Below are 17,932 nucleotides of genomic sequence, written 5' to 3'. Positions count from 1 at the left end.
GGGGTGCCCCCCCCTCGGACCGCCTAAGGGACGAAGGAATGAAGGCCGTCGGAAAGCGGAGATACTTGGAGTTAGAGGGGTTGGGGGGCCCTGGCTGCGAGTACGTTGGAAAGGCAGGGGTCGCCAATACTCAGTAGTAGGGTCTTCCCCATTCACGAGTTTTTCTTGCCCGCCGCCCGCGCGGCCTGGCAGGCCACGTCGAGGGGGAGACCCAGGCGGCGCTGCACCGAAAGACGCATCGCCCAAGTCTCCATTCGCATGTCATCCCGCATGGGGATGGCGTTGAGGAAGGCGCCGGCGCCATCCTGGCTCACCGCCACGAAGCGGACTGCCTCCCGCCAAGCCGCATGCTTCGCCCGCTCCCTGCCCTTGGCCTGCGCCTTGCCCTTCTTGCCGCGAGGAGCAGACCGCGATCCCGCGGAGCCCTCCACGGCGAGGTCGCGCCAGTTCCTGTTGTGGACCACCCACCACCGTCGTGAAGCGCCGCTGCGCCTGGTGTAGGAACTCGTGCTTGGACGTGAACTCGGCGAGTGGCAGCAGCTCCTTGGCCTCGACGAGAGTATGCGGCCGGAAGCGCGAGAGCGCGCGCCACCCTCGTAGCCGGCTCCGGCGGCCGCGCGGAGGCGCGCAGCTTCTCGCCCTCGTCGGGCTCGTCCCACGGCTCCACCTCGACGTCCGGGGGCCTGCCTGTCGTACCGCCAACCAGGTCAAAGTACTCCGCCTTCGTCTTGTTGTCCCACTCCTTCCACGTCGCCGTGATCTCGCCGTGCTCCTTCTTGAGCCTGTCATGCGCCGCCCGCAGCTCGTCGAAATCGGAGCCCGGCGCCTTGCTCACGTCAAGGTCGCTAAGAAAGAACACGGATTCACGCCGCAGGCTAATACTTGGACTGGATCGCATTAGCTTCGACGCCTCATGGTATATGAAGTAGATGATGGACAGGGCGGGGGGGGGGGGGGGGGAGTATGCAGTCATTGCGAGGGCGGACCAACCACTCCTAGCGTGCAGACCGCGGGAGCTGGTGCCGCGGCCAGTGTAGACCTGGCCTGCGCTGAGACGCGCGCGCTCATCTTCAACAAGCTCACAAGACACACAGCCAGGGATGCTAATCATTACAAGAAACACTCTGCACCGCCTCCCATTGGCTAAGGAGGCCGCGCACCTACGCGTGAGAGGCGGTGAGTAGGTCGCGCGTGAGAGACTGGTTGTGGAAAAATGCTCCCCAGAAGACTTGAGTTGTAAAAGGCGTGGCATCAAAAACGTCTTTCTCTCTTTACGCCGCTGCGGCTTGTACGCGTGCAGCGCGGCAGGATCTGGCAGGGACCACAGGCCCAGACAGAGTTGGAGACGGAGCGCGCCGACACGATCGTGATGTTTCAACCACACACAACACGACAAAAATAAAATATTCTTAGCTTCAAGCCCCCCTCCGAGACTAGGGACAGTCACCACAGATACATACGTCGGTGGGAGTGCCCCCCGCCCCCACTTGCCCTGACTGCACAGGATTGCGTGCCCCGAAGACGGCGACACATAGCGGGGGACACCACGCAAGGAGAGGGTGCGAAGGCTCGTTTGGGTGCTAGGTGGGACCATGAGGGGGGGCGGGCGGGGTCCTGTGGGGGTGAAATGTTGCGCGGCGAATTCGAACCTACCCCCTCGCCGCGCCGATCCTCACGCGGAGGGTGAAAACCCTGTGGGAGAAACCCCCCCCGCGGTCGGCAGTCTTCAGAGTGGACCCCCCCCTCCCCAGCCTCCCCTTTGCTCCTCTCTTCCCCCCCCGCTCCCCATCGGTGACTCGCGAAGGACACGGACACTCGGGGTGGGGGGGGATCCCCCCGCAGGGGGCTTTGGTGCATTGTCGGGTAGATCGCTCGTGCCGATTTTGGGTCGATCTCGGGTCGATCTCGGGTCGATCCCGGGTCGATCTCGGGTCGATCTCGGGTCATATATGTCGTGCTCGCCTCGTGTTATGGTATTGCTGATTATTTGGGCTGTTGCGAGGCTCCTCATGTCCGCGTCGGATACGGCCTTGTGTTGAGGCTGGTCAGCGCTGCTGTGATCGCGTCTTTGAAGTCTGGCATTCTCCTTTGTATAGTGGCTAGTATCCGACGCTGTCACCGTCGAGACCCGGGTTCAATTCCCGGAGGGGAAGCCATGAACGATGCCATCGGCAGAGAGGACGCGCGCGCGAGGCAATGGAGCGCGGCGAACGCCAGCATCGAGGGGAGTGAGAGCGTGGTAACTGGTAAGGCGAAGCGACATAAAAGCGAGCAGAAAGCAAGGCAGGTCCAGGACACACAAGACAGGTCTTGGACGAGGCGCTGTGGGAAGTGTGAACGTCTGCGCTGTGGGGGAGTTATGCCCCGGGAACAAGGATGAGCCCCGAGACGCCTGTGGTGTCTATCTCGATTATATATTTGCTCGAATTTTTTCCTGCTCTCCTTCCGAGACCTTTCGCCTCCGCTGTAAGGTCGGTGTACGACACAAGAGAATACGGAGCAGAGTGGGATCTCATTAGGATCGTTGTGGCAGCAGAAAGTAACGCCAAACGCGCAGAAAAGTTCGACGTTCGAAGGCCCAGCCTCGATTGAGGGATGAGGCGCGAACTCCTGAGGTTTCGGCCTTGCTCGCAACCCCTCTGGACACCATACCGACGTCACACTGTTCTCATCCATCCCGTCCCCAGACCCCAGCGCCACCAGGGCTGCCCCCGTCGGGCCCACCGGGGCCTTGCCACTCCGCCCCGTGGGGCCGCGACGTTGCCACTCCGGGAGACGGCGCCTGCGAGCCACTGGAACCCGGGTCCGGCGTCCTTGGACGAAAGTCCATGCCTCCAAACCCCGAGAACAGCGACTCGGCCAGCTCGCCGTGGGGCGAGAGCGGCGAGAGCGGCGCGTCGAACGAGTCCTCGGGAAGGGCCGTCTCCTGCGTGTCGGCCTCGTTGACGACTTCGTGATAGAGGCGCATCCGCGACCCGTGCCGGCTCATGGGCATGCTGCCGCTGCCGGCCTCGGCCGTGGCGGCCGCGCGAGGAACACTGCCCGGCTCGGTGGCCAGCGGCGCCCCCGCAGGCGGCGGCCGCTGCGGGGTTGAGAGGGGCGTGCGGTCGCGAGAGATCGAGCCGACGGAGGAGCGGTCGCCGTGGGGCGAAGGCAGCGTCGAGTCGAAGGGCAGGTCGAAGTCGCCGAGGGCGGAGCCGTCGCAGCTCGACGGCTCGCGGGTCGCGCCGCCGCCCCACGCGACGGGCATGGAGAGCAGGGACTGGTGCGAGCCTGATGAATCAAGTAATCTCGGGTAATCTCGGGTGACTCGGGTCATCAATTCGTTACTCACCGAGGGGGCTGGTGCGAGCCGGAGCAAGCGCCGCCCTCGCCGAGCAACGGTTGCCTCATCGGCGCGAGCAGCGACGCGAGCGAGAGCGCGCTGCCGCCGACGTTGACAGGCGCGAGCGATGCGGCATCCTGCTGAGAGTCGAGCTGGGCGAAGAGTCCGCGCCGCCGAGCCACGCGCGGAGGCATGGGCCGCGCGTCGCGCGCCTCGAGCAGCGATGCGTCGCTGAGCGACCAGCCGGCCGGCAGGGGGGAGGCGCGCCGGCGGCGCAACCCAAAAGAGAGGAGAGCGAACGCCGCGAGCAGCGGCGGCGCAAACGCGCCCCACCAGCCCGCGGTGGCGAGGAGGGAGACCACACCGCTCGAGGAGGAGGGCGTGTCGCAGCACGCGCCGCCGAAGCCCGCCGCGCATTCGCACTCGCCCGCATTCTGGCCCGCGCCGCACTCGTACCGCCCGTCGGTGCAGAGCCTACGTGCTGAACACGCCAACCTCGGGGCGGGAGGACGGTGGTGTGCCGTGTATTCAGAGCACCGCGTGGATGCACGGGCTCCGAATACAGCAGCGACAGCGGAGTACGTGTCCTCTCAAGCGCTGTTTGGAAGACCAGAATGCATCTTCCGCTTCTAGCGTGCAGGGCTGGAGCACGTCCCCCACATCTCCCCATATCTCCCCCGACCTCGCTTCTAGCGTGCACTGGAGCACGTCGCCCGAGAAGAGCTCGTACGAGGCGCCGCGCAGCGTATTCTGCTCCACGACGTAGAGCTTGCCGAGCGCGGCGCTCACCGCGACGCCGCGCGGGTTGGAGAGCGAGCTCGCGACGCGCTGCGGCGCCGCCCAGCAGCCGGCGTCGCCGCACGTCTCGCCGAGCAGGGCGGCGCGCGGGCGCAGCGCGTTGACCGCTCCTTGCTCGAAGCCGTACTCACCTACGTTGCACGCCGGGGGGCGAGTGGCCGGCGCGCCGCGTGTGCGTGCGCGGCGCTCCTCGAAGCCGCGCGGACTCGTCGGATAGAGGGAGACCACGAGAAGAGAGTCCACCTCGACGGCAGCCTCCGCCGCGGCGCCGCCGCCCGCCTCAGCGCCGCCGCCCGCCTCGGCGCCGCCGCCCGCCTCGGCGCCGCGGCGTTCCTCGGCGGTCGCCGCAGCGCCGCCGCCGCGCCGCGCGCGACGCAGCACCACCGGGGGGCCCCGTGCGAGCAGGGAGGGGCTGCTCTGCGTCATCGCAGCCATGGAGGAGGAGGAGGAGGAGGAGGAGGAGCGGTTGCCGCTCCCCCACGCCTCTGGCGCCTCGAGCCTCGCCCGCCGCGCCGGGTCGCCACCGGGAGGGTCCCGCTCGGGCGCGCCCCCCTCCGACGCCGCCCCTTCCGGGGGCGGGGCCGGCGGCAGGACAGGCGCGGGGGAGGGCGAATCGGCGGCGGCGGAGGCGGGGGCGGCGGCGGTGGCCGTGGCGGTGGCGGGTGCCCAAATCGTTTGCAGAGAGCCGTCCCGCCGCTCGCAGCAGATGGAGCCGCCCCGGCCAGTCAGCTGGTCCGAGCCGGTGACGAGGCAGAGGGTCTTGCCGTGCGCCGTTCGCACCTCCGCGAGCCCCGCCTTGCCAGTCGCGTTCGAGGCGGCCGAGGCGAGTGCACTCGGGCCGGCGCACGCTGTGGCGTTGCAGCCGTCGTAGCGGAGGAGCGGGCCGGAGCCAGAGGTGGCGACGAGGACCGAGCCGTCCGAGCGGGGCAGCAGCGCCGTCGGCGGCCAGAAGGGCGACGGCGTCGAACTCAGCAGCGTCTGGCTCCCGTCCTCGGGGCTGACTCGGTACAGGGCCATCGACTCGCTGCCCCACGAAATCGGCCGCTGGTAGAGGAGGATGAGCAGCGTGCCGCGGGACTCCTCGTGCGCGCCCAGGACAGTGGGCGCGAACTGTCCGTAGTCCCGGTACGGCAGCTGCGAGATGTACCGCAGCCGCTGGCCAAAGGGCGGTGCGTAGAGCACAAAGGTGATGCGGCGGCGTGAGTCGTAGCCGGTGAGGTAGAGGCCGTTCTGCGGACCGAGCAGCACGTCGTGGACGCCGTCCGGGAGGTTCTCGTAGAACACATAGGACGACATCCCCTGCGCGCGGGTCGCCCTTCCTTTACCGCCTTGCCAGGCTGCCGCGAGCTACACCGACTCGAAGCCGACCATCCCGAAGCCTCTCGCCCCAAAAAGACAAGAAGAAAACCCGAGTCGTGCTACGCTAGTCTGTCAGTCAGTGAGTCTTACACACCTCCAAGCATGGAGGACGGGCCCACACGCACACACACGCTGCACACGATTGGCTCGGGAGCCGACACGAGGCACACTGTCACCGGCCTTAGCACCGGGTCCGGACTGCTGGACACACAGCACGCAGCTCACAGGACAGCTCACGAGGTGGCGCTACATAATGGGGTTCTCAGGGACTGACACGGGAGAAGAAGGTGGAGCACAGGGACGGGGACACAGAACTCACGAACTGATATCCCACCCCGCGCCGGGGGCGGTGGCGCGCGCGAGGCCGGGGTATATTTGGACCCGCAGTCTAGCAGGCGCCAGGCCACAGACCCGCCGGCAGAGCCTTGAGCCGCATCCGTCCGCGATCCGCGCCGGCTCTCAGAAGAGATTCGGCGCGGTGCTGACCGCGCCATCGGAGTGGACCATCGAGTACTCGATGGCTGTCCAGGAGAAGCGGTGCAGCTGCGGCATATTGTCGCAGTGCGGCATATTGTCGCAGTGCGGCTGCGGCACTCCTGCTGCAGCGCGCGCGCGCGGTGGTGGTGAGGAGAGTGCGAGCCCTTGAGCTGCTGGGTCAGTCCATCGCCGGCGCATGCGCCGGCCTTGAGGTGGTTCCCACAGCAAGCTGGCCCAGGGGCTGTGGCCCTACGCAAGGCGCGCAGGGAATTGCCGATCGTGCCGGTGTCCAGCCGGCCCCCAGCCGGCCCCGCTCGGGGAGTTGAAGGCGGCCGCCGGTGGTGACGGGGGCTCTCCGGAGAGGCCGCAACGCACCACGCGAGTGGCGGCCGCCACTCCGACGCGGCGCCGGTGGCGCTGCGCACCACCACCAAAAGTGCCCGCCCAAGCCACGGGTAGTCTGTCGCGACTACAAACCCCGAGGAGGCACACAGACTCAGACACACAGTCCACCTGTGAGAGCTTCTCTTCACCTGTGTGATGCACGACCTGCGAGCGGGGCGGGGTGCGCACTGTGCCTTTGTGTTCGTGCGTCGCCCATCCCAACATAACAACTTCTCTGTCTCTCCAGGACGAGGTGGCGGACTGCGCGGGGTCTGTTTCTTCTGCCCGCGTTGCTCATCTCGACGCTCTACCCCCCTCACGTCTCCCATGGACACGCTCTTGGACAAGCAGCCGGAGCCCAACACGCGCTCCGTCAGCGCCTCCTCCGCCCGCGGGTCCGTCTGGGCCCTGCCTCCGCCCACCACGCCGCTCGGCCGCGCGCGGCGGCAGCTGAACCTCCTCCTGAACGAGCCGTCCTCGTCGACCGCCGCGTGGGTGGTCTCGTGGGTGGTGGTGATCGCTATCGTCGTGTCGACCACCACCTTCGTCGTCTCCTCCACGGAGTGGTCGCGCAGCAGCGACTGGTACCCCGCCTTTGCTGCCGACGCAGAGTACACTGTCGTCGCAATCTTCACACTCGAGTACCTGCTGCGCCTGCTCGTCCACGAGAAGGGGTCGCGGCTCACCTTCCTCGTCGAGCCGATGAACCTGATCGACCTCGCCGCCATCCTCCCCTTCTACCTCGAGCTCTACCTCTCCTCACACGGCGGCGCGAGCGGCGCAGGAGGCGTCCTGCGAGTCATGCGAGTCGTGCGGCTGATGCGGCTGCTTCGCCACTCGACCGAGCTGCAGCTCTTCGCCAAGGCGATCTCGAAGAGCGCCGAGGGGCTCAAGATGCTCGTCGTCCTCGTCTCGGTCGCCGTGCTCATCTTTTCGGCGCTGCTCTGGTACGCAGAGCGCGGCGTCTTGGTGAACGGGGCGTTCGTCCGCTCCGACGGCTCCGTGTCGCCCTTCCCCTCCATCCCCTCCACCTTCTGGTGGGCCGTCGTGACGATGACCACCGTCGGGTACGGCGATACCTTCCCGGTGGAGGCGGGGGGCAAGGTTGTGGCCACCGTTGCAATGTTCGCAGGCGCCGCCGCGCGCCCCGCCGCCCGCCGCCCGCCGCCCGCCCGGGCGACGGGTCGGGCCCTCGTCGCACAGGTGTCCTGACGCTTGCGATGCCAATCACCATCATCGGTACCAACTTTTCCGAGGTGTAGCCGAGATCTAGCCCAGATCTAGCCTCGATGCGGCCCAGATGCGGCCCACATATGGCGGAGGTACAGGTATAGCCGGGTTGTACCCAAAGTGCACAGTCAGACGTAGTCGGGAGATAGCCGATCGCCGTTACCGCCCCTCCCTCCGGAGGTGTACGACGAGTACAAGCGCAAGCAGGCGGCCAAGAAGGCGGTCAGCGACGCGATGCTGCTGCACAACACGTTTGGCGCCGGCGCGACGCTGCGCGAGCTCGTCGCGCTGTGCGAGGAGGAGGAGGAGGCGGTGAATCAGCTCTTCGGACGCGCACTCGCCACGCTCGACGCCAGCGACTCGGAGGGCGCAGACGTGGCGCGCGCGCAGCTCGAGTCGTACCAGGCGATGGCGCAGCTCGGCATGACTGGCCTCTCCAAGCTGATGACGAGCAACACCTATTTGCGCGCCGCGAGCGGCGAGTGACAATGGCGCGGGCGGTGGCGCGCGTTGCGCCGGCGGCGTGGCGCCGTTGCCATCCCCACAAGGATAGCAGACACTGGAGAGATAAAATCATAACGGCGGGAGCCTCTTCACAGGCGCGGGATACGGCATGGCGAGGCGGTCGGAAAATAGTTATAGTTTATAGAGAGAAAAAGTAATATATCTTTACTTCCAACACCCGGACGTTCCCGCAGGGTGATGGAAGGTTCGACGCACCCCCGGACTGGGCAGAGAAATCCCAGGGCATCTGGCCTGGGCACTCCACCCCGCCCCCACTTGCCCTGACTGCACAGGATAGCGTGCCCCGACAAACGGCGACACATAGCGGGGGACACTGCGCCGGGGGGTATGCCTAACTTTGGTGCTTTGTGTGGGTCGCGTTCCCTTGGTAGCTGTGTGGTTGAAGCCCTCATGCCGCCGGCGTACGTCCACCCCCCCTTCGGAGGTGGTTCCCCCAGCGGCTGGCCCCTCGAGACTGTCGGTGCTTGGCGGGAGGAGGGGGAGAGGGAGGCCCGGTGGGAGGAGAGGGAGAGGGAGGCCCGGTGGGAGGGGAGGGAGAGGGAGGCCGCCTTGGGCTCTTCTCCTCCCCCCTCCCTAGGCTCTTCTCCTCTCCCCACCCTGGGCTCTTCTCCCCTCCTCCCTGGTACTCTCGGCCTGATTACAGAGAGAGCGCGGACGGGATCAGCTCGATCGTGGCCTTGAGAACTTAAAAAATCACGCCTTGTGAGCGCGTGGGTGAATGTGAATGAGGACTGCAGGCCCCAACGCACTCCAGAGTGTCTGTAGTCTTTGAGCTGTCCGCGCTGTCTCCAGAGAAGTGTCTCCAGTGTGCACACACGATAACACCCTCCCTGCCTCTCCACTCGCTTGCTTTTTTTCGCTCCAGTCCTGCGGATCTTCACACTCCAAGGGGCTGCTGCCTCTCTCTCCAGACTCCACTCTCGTCTCTCGAGACTCTCCCCGCCCGCTCGCTGACCCCGGTGGGGCTCTGACGGCACTCACGCTTTTGCAAGTTGCCCCCTCGAGCAGCGCAGCCAAGATGGGAGAACGTTGTCAAACACACCTCACGTGACTCGTATTAAGTTGGACTGTTCGTCTCGCGCGTCCTCTGTGGTGCCCAGCGTCCTCCTCCCAGTCCTGTTACTTCTGGCGGCGCAGGCTCGTCCACCGCTGCTCAAACATCTCTTTCCACCGACCCGTCTCCACTTGCGACTCCAAGTAGCTGCCGATCATCTTGACGCTGGACTCCACGCCGTTCTCCGATCGGACGAGTTCCCCGATCCTCTTCGCGGTCTCCACCATTTCGGTGGAGTTGCACTTCTTGATTGCGCCCAGGAGCTCCTTGGGAGTGACGCGCCCCAGCGCGCTGGTGCCTCTGCCGCAGCCGATCCGGGACACCCACCTCGCGTGAACGTGCTGATCAAAGGCGACCGGAGTGATGATGGTAGGGCGGCCCGCGCGCACAGCGGCGACCATGGTGCCGGCGCCCCCATGGTGGACCGTCAGCTTGCAGCGACGGAAGAGCCACTCGTGGGGGCACGCCGCGGCGGGCGGCACAAAGAAGACATTCGCGTCGACGTACGCCTTCAGATTCGCGAAGTCCGCCTTACTGCGGTCCAGCGCATCTACGCTCAGCTTCGCCCAACCGCCGAGCACGACACCGCGCGCATTTGCCAGCCAGATGGCACGGCAGGCGAGCTCGGTCATGAAGGTGGCGGAGCGACACACCATCGAGCCCCAGCCGATGTAGATGGGCGGCTCCGCCTTGGCCTCCACAAAGGCGCGAAGGTCCTCGGCTGGCTCGACGGCGTCCTCCTTGACGGTGAGTGGGCCTGGTTGCTGAATCATGTCGTCCCAGTCGCTCGGCCGCGGGAAGAGGTGCGACGAGACGAACAGCAAGACGGGACAGGGAGGCCGGTACCACATCTCGACGAGCTGCTTTCTGGTCGCGGCCGGCTTCAGGTCGAGCGCCTTCTCCACCCACCACGCCTGCGGATGGTCTACGCTCCAACGCGCACCCCCGAGAGTGATCAGAGAGTGGCCGATGCCGTTGAGGCATCGAAGGCGGGCGAGGAAGCCCAGCCTCGTCGTCGACAAAAGCCATTCCAACATGACTGGGAAATACTGGCGAGACGGGTGCGCCGGCTGCAGGTAGGTGAGGATGTGAGGAATTCCGAGCTTCTCGGTCAAGCAGCACGCCACCGTCGACACGGTTGCGGTCGAGATCAGAAGCGTCGGGCAAAAGGCCACGACCGCCTCCCTGACGGAGTGCAGCTCGTCAAACTCAGCCTCCCAGTTGTGCAGCTCTTCGATTGCCTTCTTGAGCTTGAGGAGCTTGCCTATTACCGCACAGCTCCGACTAAGACTGCGAGCATACCGGCCGCAATCAGCGCCCGAGGCGGTAGACGCGTGCCTGCCCAGAGGTTCTTGGCGACGGCCTCGTTCCGCAGCATTGCGCCCAGTTCAAATGGGATGGCGTGAGTCTTCTTGACGCCCCAATGCTCGGCCACCTGACGCATGCACTCGGACGATGGGGACCCCCGATGGGGGAGGCCTAGCTGGGATGGCCGTTCTTACGGCGGGCATCTACACCGTCTGACCGACACACAGTCCGCGTACAGGATTAGCATCACGTCGTAGCCGGCCTCCTGCAGTGCAACGCACAACGCTACATAGGGCTGTACGTCGCCACGGGACCCAAATGCCCAAATAGCAATGCGGTGGTTGGCAGGATCAAAGGCGGGCCCAGCTTTGATGTCGGGCGCAATACGGACTGCTCGGCCGGGAGAGCACAGCGGCGACCGCTCGCTTGTCTCGGGCTCAGGCTCAGGATGTACCGAATCCGAGCATCGGGCAGGGGCCGAGTACGATCTGCGCGGCTCGCCGCCTGAACAGACAGATTGGAGGGAAGTAACTGGTGCAAATTTTGAGCTGGCTAGCTCCTTGGCGGGCGCAGGTGACCTTTGTGCGTCCTGCCCTCTTGGACGGACATGCTGCGGCGGGATTGCCTGCTGAGGCCGACCACAGAGCTCCTGAGCGCCTCGACGCCCATGGCCCCGACCGAGCTCCGCTTTGCCCTGGTGGGATCGATAACCGCTTGCATGGCTACACCGACAGCTCCCGAGTCGCGCAGACACGCAGTGGCCAATCGAACCGAGGCGCGTGCGGAAGTTCTGACGGCCGTTTCGGGTTACCGGATTCCTTCCCGCCTTCTTGTGACCGCCTGTGTGTGACCGTCTCATCAACGGCTCTTGCCACCCATGCAACCGCCTGGTGTCCAGTAATAGAGCGTTTTCTCTTACCTTCTTCAGTCAGTTGTGGTGGTTGGCAGGTTGGTTGGTTGGTGCTGTGGGTTCTGCGCTGGATTGAAATAAATAAATCCTTTGTAACGCCTGGTGGTGGTGGTGGTGGGGGGGGGGGTATAGTCAGACGGCAGAGAAAAAACGCCTGGGTTTTTTATTCGTTCACAGTAGAGAGTAGAGTAGAGGCGGAATGTCATCGAGTTGTGTTCTGTGGAGGTTGGTGGAGCCTGGAGCCCGGATGTGGCCACACGCGTGGGGCGTGCTCGGGTTGTACCACGGCGGCTTCTTCGCCGTCCACGACAGAGATTTGTTTTGTGTGCCACGACAGCGGCAAAGGCCGTAAAACAGTGTGAATTCACGGCGCGACCACAACATGACTCTTGGCTCTGTTTGATTCACAGCCTTGTTATTGAGAATAAAATACGGCCTATGGCGCTGTGCGCTGGTCTGTGAGAGTTCACATGCCTTGATTTGTCACGCTACGAACGAAACAAAAAACGAACGAAACGGGTTGGAGGACTGCATGGTGCATGCGTGCATGCGACGCGAGGGTGCCATACAAGTACGGTGGACCCGGTCTAGCGCGACATCCACGTCTACATTCCGCTGAAGCAGACATCTGAATCGGGCGGGCGGAGCGGCGTCGTGAAGATCGTGTCCGCCGTCGTCATGACGGCCTGAATGCACGGGTTGAGCAGCTCGTTGACGCCCGAATTGGGGCTTGGTTTGGGCGATCGTCGTGCCGTTCTGCGCGGCGGCCAAGCCCATGTGCAGGTAGGCGTAGGCGGTGCCAAAGCCCTCCCAGCCCTCGCCCGGTTCGTACCCTGTTTCTGTGTACGGACCGACCTACGGAGGGCCGCGTCCTAGGCCGCGTCCCTCCGGACGATCATGGTGCCCCCCGCCGGGACCCCCCGGGTGCGGGGGCCTTCCGGTCGGGGCGGACTACCGGGGTCCTCGGGGGGATGATCGCAACGAGTCGAGCGTTGCGGGGGAGACCTGGGCCTCTCCCTCTCATTTCTCGTTGTACGTACTTGTAGCTCTCTCTCTCGTTGTACGTACTTTTAGCTTACTGGGAGAAAAGGGAGAGAGGTCTCTCTCTCTCGTTGTATGTGGCTCTTAGATACGTACATTCCCGGAGGAGGACTGCTGACAGGGTTTGCGATGAGGAGTGCCCCGACCGCCGACGGGTTTCTCGGGGTTATTTTCAGTGTATGTAGTACGTACTCGAAGGTGAACTGCTGACAGGGTTTGCGATGAGGAGCGATCCGACGTGGTATTCGGGTGATCAGATCACTACCGCCGAAACGCAAGAGCACTGCGACGCATCGGGCTCATGCTAGCATCCACCTCGCGGGCCGATGTTCTGGCCCAGCGAGGCTGCTGCGGAGCACTCGCGGGCCGACTTTCTGGCCCAGCGAGGCCGCTGCGGGACACACCAGCGGCTCGGTTCGCTCCTCAACGCAAACTCGGTCGAGCAAGAAGTCAGGTGTGTGTGTGAAGGCGGCGTGGCACGGTAAGGGTCGGTGGTAAGGCGGCCACGGCGGCAACGGACGGCAGGTAGGCGGTACGGCGGCACGGCGGTAACGGAAGGCAGGGGGGACGGCGGGCTAAACGGCAAGGGCGGCGCGGCACGGAGGAAGGAGCGGCACGGTAAGGAACGGCGGCACGACGGCAGACCACGGCAGCGAACGGCGGAGCATTGGGCGGCGGGTCAAACGGCTATCGGGGGCGAGGGGTGAGGCGAGGGTGGCAGCGGTTCGGATCGCGAGGAAGTAGAAAGTCGGGCGCGAGCGGCGAGCGAGCGGCAAGTGAGTAAGGCGACGGGAGGGTGACGAGGCGGGGAAGCGGCGGCACGGTGGCAGAACGGCAGAACGGAAGGGCACTGGATGGCGGGTCGGACGGCTGAGCGGGGGCGGCAGCAGGAATGAGGCGATATTCGAGATTATACGACCTTTTCTTCGATCGACGGACGGACGACGCCGGTGTGTGGCGCTGTGTGTGGCGCCCGCGGCATGAAAACCGCACAACCGACTCGCTACCCCCACAGCGCGTGACTCGCATGGTGGTTGGTGGCGGACTCGGAAACGCTGGAGAAAGGCGCACGTCGCAGGGGGTTCCTCCGACTCATGCGAGAGCCCCCTGCCACTCTCACAGATCCGCCGGCGCGGCGCGTGGTTTGTTTAAATAAAATAAATAAATATCACGGACACACCAAACAAGGGGTGGGAGAAGGACATGGTCCCCACCTGCACGAGCAGGATCTTGTAAGGACGATCAGGGACACAGGGGAACGGGAGCGGGGAGCGCATCGCGAATCGGACGGAGGGGGGCTGGGCAGGGTTCACCCACACGACAGGGTCCCAGGGATTCCCCTCTCGTATAGGACAGGTTGTTGCACCCGGCGGCACGGGGGCAGGCGCGGGCCTCCTACTGGTTGCGCTCTCCTAGTTCTCCTGCTCCTGCGGGCGCTGTGTTTGGTGGCTTGTTTGGGGGCAGTTGGACTGGAGTGAGATATTTCTCTGGCCCAAAAGCGCGGTGAGAGTAGGTCTAAGAGGCCCTAAGAGGCACTTGAAGGGCGTGCGCGCTAGATGTCGAGCTCACGCAGCCGAGAGCGCGGCCGCGATCGCGAGCGCAGCCCGCCGCAGCGGCACGGTCGCCGAGACAGGCGCAGCCGCAGCCGCAGCCGCAACGAGCGGAGCCGCAGCGGCACGGTCGCCGAGACAGGCGCAGCCGCAGCCGCAGCCGCAACGAGCGGAGCCGCAGCCGAAGCAGCAGCAGGCGTGCCCGGGACCGGCGGCGCTGGCGCCGCAGCCGGAGCCGCAGCCGCAGCCGCAGCGGGGAGCGCAGGCGCAGCCGGAGCGGCAGCAGGCGCAGGCCTCCAGAGCTGCCACGGTCGCGATTCTCTGCGGCGCCGCCCCCCTCCGGCAGCGCCACGGCGCCGTCGCGCTTCTCTTCAACGCCGCCGCAAACTGCCGCACTCGACGAGCAGCCGCCGCCACCACCGCTTCCTACGCCGCCGCAGCTGCTGCAGCGGCAGCCGCCGCCGCCCTTGCCTGTTTCCGTGGCGCCGGCGGCGGCCGCAGCCAGCGGTGGCGAGATGCGGGCGACGGTGTATCAGCGGTGGCAGGACGTGGAGGGCGGGCTCGGTGGCCTGGCGGCGCGCTTTGCGAGCGGGTCCGTGGCTGCCGCCCTCGCGGCGCGCGACAGCGACTGGGAGGCACTGGCGGGCGAGGAGGACCGGCGGCTGGCGGCGGGCGGCGGGACGGACCAGGCGCTGCGGCAGTCGTTCGACGACACGGGCGTGAGCCAGGCCTCGCTCGAGCGGCCGCTGCCCGCGTGGAACAGAGGGCACCTGCTCCTTCTCAAGCTCGGGTGGGAGGTACACAGCCGCCACCGCCGCCACCGCCGCCACAGCCACCACAGCCACCACACTGTCGCCACAGCAGCCACCACACCACCCGCGCCGCCGCCCCCGCCGCCGCCACTCCACCACCGCCGCCACCCTTCCGCCGCCCCCGCCGCAGAGCGGCAAGGGACTCGGCCGAAAGTCTGACGGCCGCCTCGAGCCGGTGGCGCTGCGCGCGCAGTACTTTGGGGCTACGTCGGGGTGACACCCCCCCCCCCCCCGGGGCTCGCCCGTGGGCCGGGCTGCCCGCTCTCACCCCCGTGAGCCCGGCAGGCTGGGCAAAGAGAGCGAGTACGCGGCGCAGGCGCGGCAGGCGACCGAGACGCGCAAGGCGAGCCTCCCAACCATGCATCATGCGATCACACGCAGCCGGCGGCATCCCTCCCGCGAATCAACGCACCCGGCGGTCTCCCCATCGCATCCACGCGCTTGGGGCTGGTATTGATCGCCCTCCACGCTCTGGCCACGCACGGAGCTGCATGCGCCGCCTCAGAGCCCGCGTCCTCACGCCCCAAGGCGAGCATGAGCGAGCGGATCCTTGCCGAGAGCGACGGCGAGGCGGCGGCGCGAATCGCAGAGAACGAGCGGCAGGGCGCCATCAAGGCGGCGCGCGAGGCGGAGGTCTCGTGCTTCTACTGCGAGGTGTGCGACAAGCAGTACCACAAGGTGAACGTCGCGACAGCGCGTAGACCACCTCCCCCGCCGGGGGACCGCTCTCCTCTCCTCGGCTCGTGTGACCCTCGGAAAGCCGTGCCCAAAGGTGACGGAGTGGGAGAACCACCTCTCCTCGTACGACCACCACCACAAGAAGCGTTTCAAGGAGATGCGCGAGGCGGACAAGGCCCTTCGCGCGAGGGCCAAGGACACAAAGCCAAAGAAGCGCAGGGAGAAGGAGGACCCGGCGATGGCTGCCGCCGCCGCCGCCGCCGCCGCCGCCGCTGCCGCCGCTGCCGCCGCCGCCGCCGCCGCCTCGAACGACGTCCCCGCTGCGCCCGGCCCCGTCGCGCCCGCCGTGCCCGCCGTGCCCGCCGCTGACGGCGCCTCTCTCGCCGCCGCGAGCGCTGTGCCGCCGCCCGCGCCAGCGCCAGCGAAGGTGGCAAGGCTGCCGGTGAGAGGAGGAGCTTCACCGCTGTCGCCTGAGGTGGCGAGCGCCCTGCACCGTAGGCGAGGATGAGCTTGGGGCTGAGCATGGGGATGGCGAGGGGCGGCGGCCGCGGCGGATTCGCGGGGCGCGGCCGTGGCCCCGGCAGACTGGCACTGGGTGCAACCGCCGGGTTCACGATGGACGACGACGACGAGACCGATCGGGGGAAGTCCTGAAATATAACCACCGAAGCGCGACTAAGCTTTTGGTGTTTGTTCTCTTTCAAAAAAAGACACGATATGCCATGTCCGCCTTGCTTTGTTTCCTAACATCGAAGGCAAACTCAAAAAAAGAAACCAAACTGAGACGGCGCTCTGATTTTGCTCTCTACGAAGGGGCGGCTGGGCCACACAGCTACTAATTCCCTCCGCTCCTCTGCCATCGGATGATGGAGCAGCCCTCGAGGTCCAAGCTCCCAGAGGACAGGCCGCGACGCTGCACCGACTGCCTCTTCCTTCTCGCTTTTCTCGGCGCCCTCGGAGCGGCAGGTTACGCTGCGGTGTACGCTTCCAAAAATGGAGACCTCGCCCGTGTGCTCTACGGGCAGGACTACATGGCGCGCAGCGCCCGGACTCGCTTTCCCCATGCGCGTGTGCGTTCGCCAAACGGCTTTTCTCACGGTGCGGGTGCGCGCCCCACAGGCTGACTTGTGCGGTCAAGACAACTCGATCGAGGCGACCGGTCTGCCAGAGTTTATTGAGCCGCGGGACGACGAGTTGACCCTCTTCGAGAAGCTCCACCCCGGCGCGCGTATCTCGTCACGGCCTCCCTCCTCGCGAGTGCGGAGAGGCATGCGCGACCACACGTCCCGCAGTGTCCTCTACTTCACCCTGCCCGCGGGCGAGCTGGGCGGATTTGCGCCCGTCGCCGTCTGCCTCGACGAGTGCCCCGGCGACCACCCCGACCCGGATCTGCACGCCATCGACCGGCCAGGCCCCCCGCCCCACAGGCACCTGGGTCTGCACCGGGAAGTACGCCTCCGGCCCGCCGCCAGAGTGCCCCGACGGGGGCGGCGACCTCCCCCAGTGCGTCGCCTACCGCAACGCCTACTTTCTGCGCGCGGGCGCTGTGGCGGCCGCCGCCTGTGCCGACCCGCTGCAAGACTGCGACGTGTGCTTCCCTCCGTACCCGACGACTCGGGTGCTGCAGATGTGTCTCCCGCAGCAGGACGCGACCCTCGCCGCCATGGCGGACGTCGTCGCTGCCGTCGCCGTCCTCGGCGCCACCGTCGGCACCAGCGGCAACCCCGACTATGCCGCCTCCGCGTATGAAGGGCTCGAGGGCGGCAGCGGCGACGGCAGCACGGAACTCTCGCCGCAGGACATGGACGAGCTGCGGCGGCTGATCTCTTCGCTGCCGCACATGGCGGTGGAGGACTTGTCGGTCGCGTGGCCGGTGCCACTCCCCGCACCTTGAACCCAACCCCTTCGCCCCCCCCCAAATCCCCCGCCCCACTGTGGCACCACGCCACACCTCCACCCCCTCCACACCTCACCGCCCCTGGTCCCGCACCCCGCTCCCAGGTCCTGGCTGGCTGCTCGGCGGTGGCGCTCCTCGTTGGCTTCGCCTGGCTGCTGCTCATCCGCTTCCTCGCCGGTCTGATGGTTTGGATCACTCTCTTCGGCCTCGCCGCAGCGGACGGCGTGCTCTGCTGGTGGCTGTGGACGAGGCAGCAGGCGATGAAGGCGGACGTGCGGTACGGCGAGGAGGGCGACTTCACGTCGCAGGCGGATGCCGCCTACATCTCCTTCTTCGTGTTTGTCTCGCTCGGCGCCATCTACGTGCTCCTCGTCCTGTGCTTCCGCAAGCAGGTGTGGGCTCCGCACCGCCCGCAGCGGCGTTAGCACCCGCGACACGCGCCACGCCTCGCCACGGCCTGGTCAGAGGGTTGCCCGCTCTCAACTGTCCCGTCGTGCGTTTCAGTCCAGGGGTTTGGCCTTGTGCAACCCCCCCACCCCCACCCCACGAGGGGACGGTGGAACCCGGCGACCCCACCCATTGGT

General features: G+C 66.4%; 7 protein-coding genes across 7 annotated transcripts in view; 3 read left to right on the top strand and 4 right to left on the bottom strand.

Moving 5' to 3' along the window:
• Positions 1-152: 152 nt before the first annotated feature.
• EMIHUDRAFT_207064 (hypothetical protein) lies at positions 153-898 on the bottom strand (the record flags this gene model as incomplete). Its single annotated transcript, XM_005776394.1, has 3 exons — positions 153-389; positions 472-549; positions 593-898. The coding sequence occupies 3 exons, from the start codon at positions 896-898 to the stop codon at positions 153-155; spliced, it is 621 nt and encodes a 206-aa protein (XP_005776451.1).
• A 1,770-nt stretch (positions 899-2,668) lies between these two features.
• EMIHUDRAFT_207063 (hypothetical protein) lies at positions 2,669-3,250 on the bottom strand (the record flags this gene model as incomplete). Its single annotated transcript, XM_005776393.1, has 1 exon — positions 2,669-3,250. The coding sequence occupies one exon, from the start codon at positions 3,248-3,250 to the stop codon at positions 2,669-2,671; it is 582 nt and encodes a 193-aa protein (XP_005776450.1).
• An 80-nt stretch (positions 3,251-3,330) lies between these two features.
• Positions 3,331-5,419, bottom strand: EMIHUDRAFT_207062 (hypothetical protein; the record flags this gene model as incomplete). The annotated part of the gene is made up of 3 exons (XM_005776392.1): positions 3,331-3,799; positions 4,008-4,189; positions 4,904-5,419. 3 exons carry the CDS (start codon positions 5,417-5,419, stop codon positions 3,331-3,333), a joined length of 1,167 nt encoding a protein of 388 aa, XP_005776449.1.
• A 1,251-nt stretch (positions 5,420-6,670) lies between these two features.
• EMIHUDRAFT_207060 (hypothetical protein) lies at positions 6,671-8,059 on the top strand (the record flags this gene model as incomplete). The annotated part of the gene is made up of 2 exons (XM_005776391.1): positions 6,671-7,447; positions 7,754-8,059. 2 exons carry the CDS (start codon positions 6,671-6,673, stop codon positions 8,057-8,059), a joined length of 1,083 nt encoding a protein of 360 aa, XP_005776448.1.
• Positions 8,060-9,292: 1,233 nt separating this feature from the next.
• EMIHUDRAFT_54108 (hypothetical protein) lies at positions 9,293-9,949 on the bottom strand (the record flags this gene model as incomplete). Its single annotated transcript, XM_005776390.1, has 1 exon — positions 9,293-9,949. A coding segment is annotated over one exon (657 nt), but the record flags the coding sequence as incomplete, so codon positions are not given.
• Positions 9,950-14,476: 4,527 nt separating this feature from the next.
• On the top strand, positions 14,477-15,949 carry EMIHUDRAFT_207057 (hypothetical protein; the record flags this gene model as incomplete). The annotated part of the gene is made up of 5 exons (XM_005776389.1): positions 14,477-14,758; positions 14,928-14,986; positions 15,059-15,191; positions 15,302-15,470; positions 15,927-15,949. The coding sequence occupies 5 exons, from the start codon at positions 14,477-14,479 to the stop codon at positions 15,947-15,949; spliced, it is 666 nt and encodes a 221-aa protein (XP_005776446.1).
• A 365-nt stretch (positions 15,950-16,314) lies between these two features.
• The window catches only part of EMIHUDRAFT_207056 (hypothetical protein), a gene marked incomplete at both ends in the record, with an annotated part of 3,051 nt that continues 1,433 nt past the window's right edge, over positions 16,315-17,932 (top strand). The window contains 5 exons of the mRNA XM_005776388.1: positions 16,315-16,461; positions 16,571-16,610; positions 16,879-17,069; positions 17,250-17,324; positions 17,453-17,740. Coding sequence (XP_005776445.1) covers positions 16,315-16,461; positions 16,571-16,610; positions 16,879-17,069; positions 17,250-17,324; positions 17,453-17,740 — 741 coding nt within the window. The remainder of the gene's footprint in view (positions 16,462-16,570; positions 16,611-16,878; positions 17,070-17,249; positions 17,325-17,452; positions 17,741-17,932) is intronic.

The sequence above is a fragment of the Emiliania huxleyi genome, assembly GCF_000372725.1.
Source record: "Emiliania huxleyi CCMP1516 unplaced genomic scaffold EMIHUscaffold_28, whole genome shotgun sequence".
NCBI classification, from domain to species: domain Eukaryota; phylum Haptophyta; order Isochrysidales; family Noelaerhabdaceae; genus Emiliania; species Emiliania huxleyi.
Note: the sequence above shows the minus strand (reverse complement) of the source record. Positions and strands in the feature narration are given on the sequence as shown.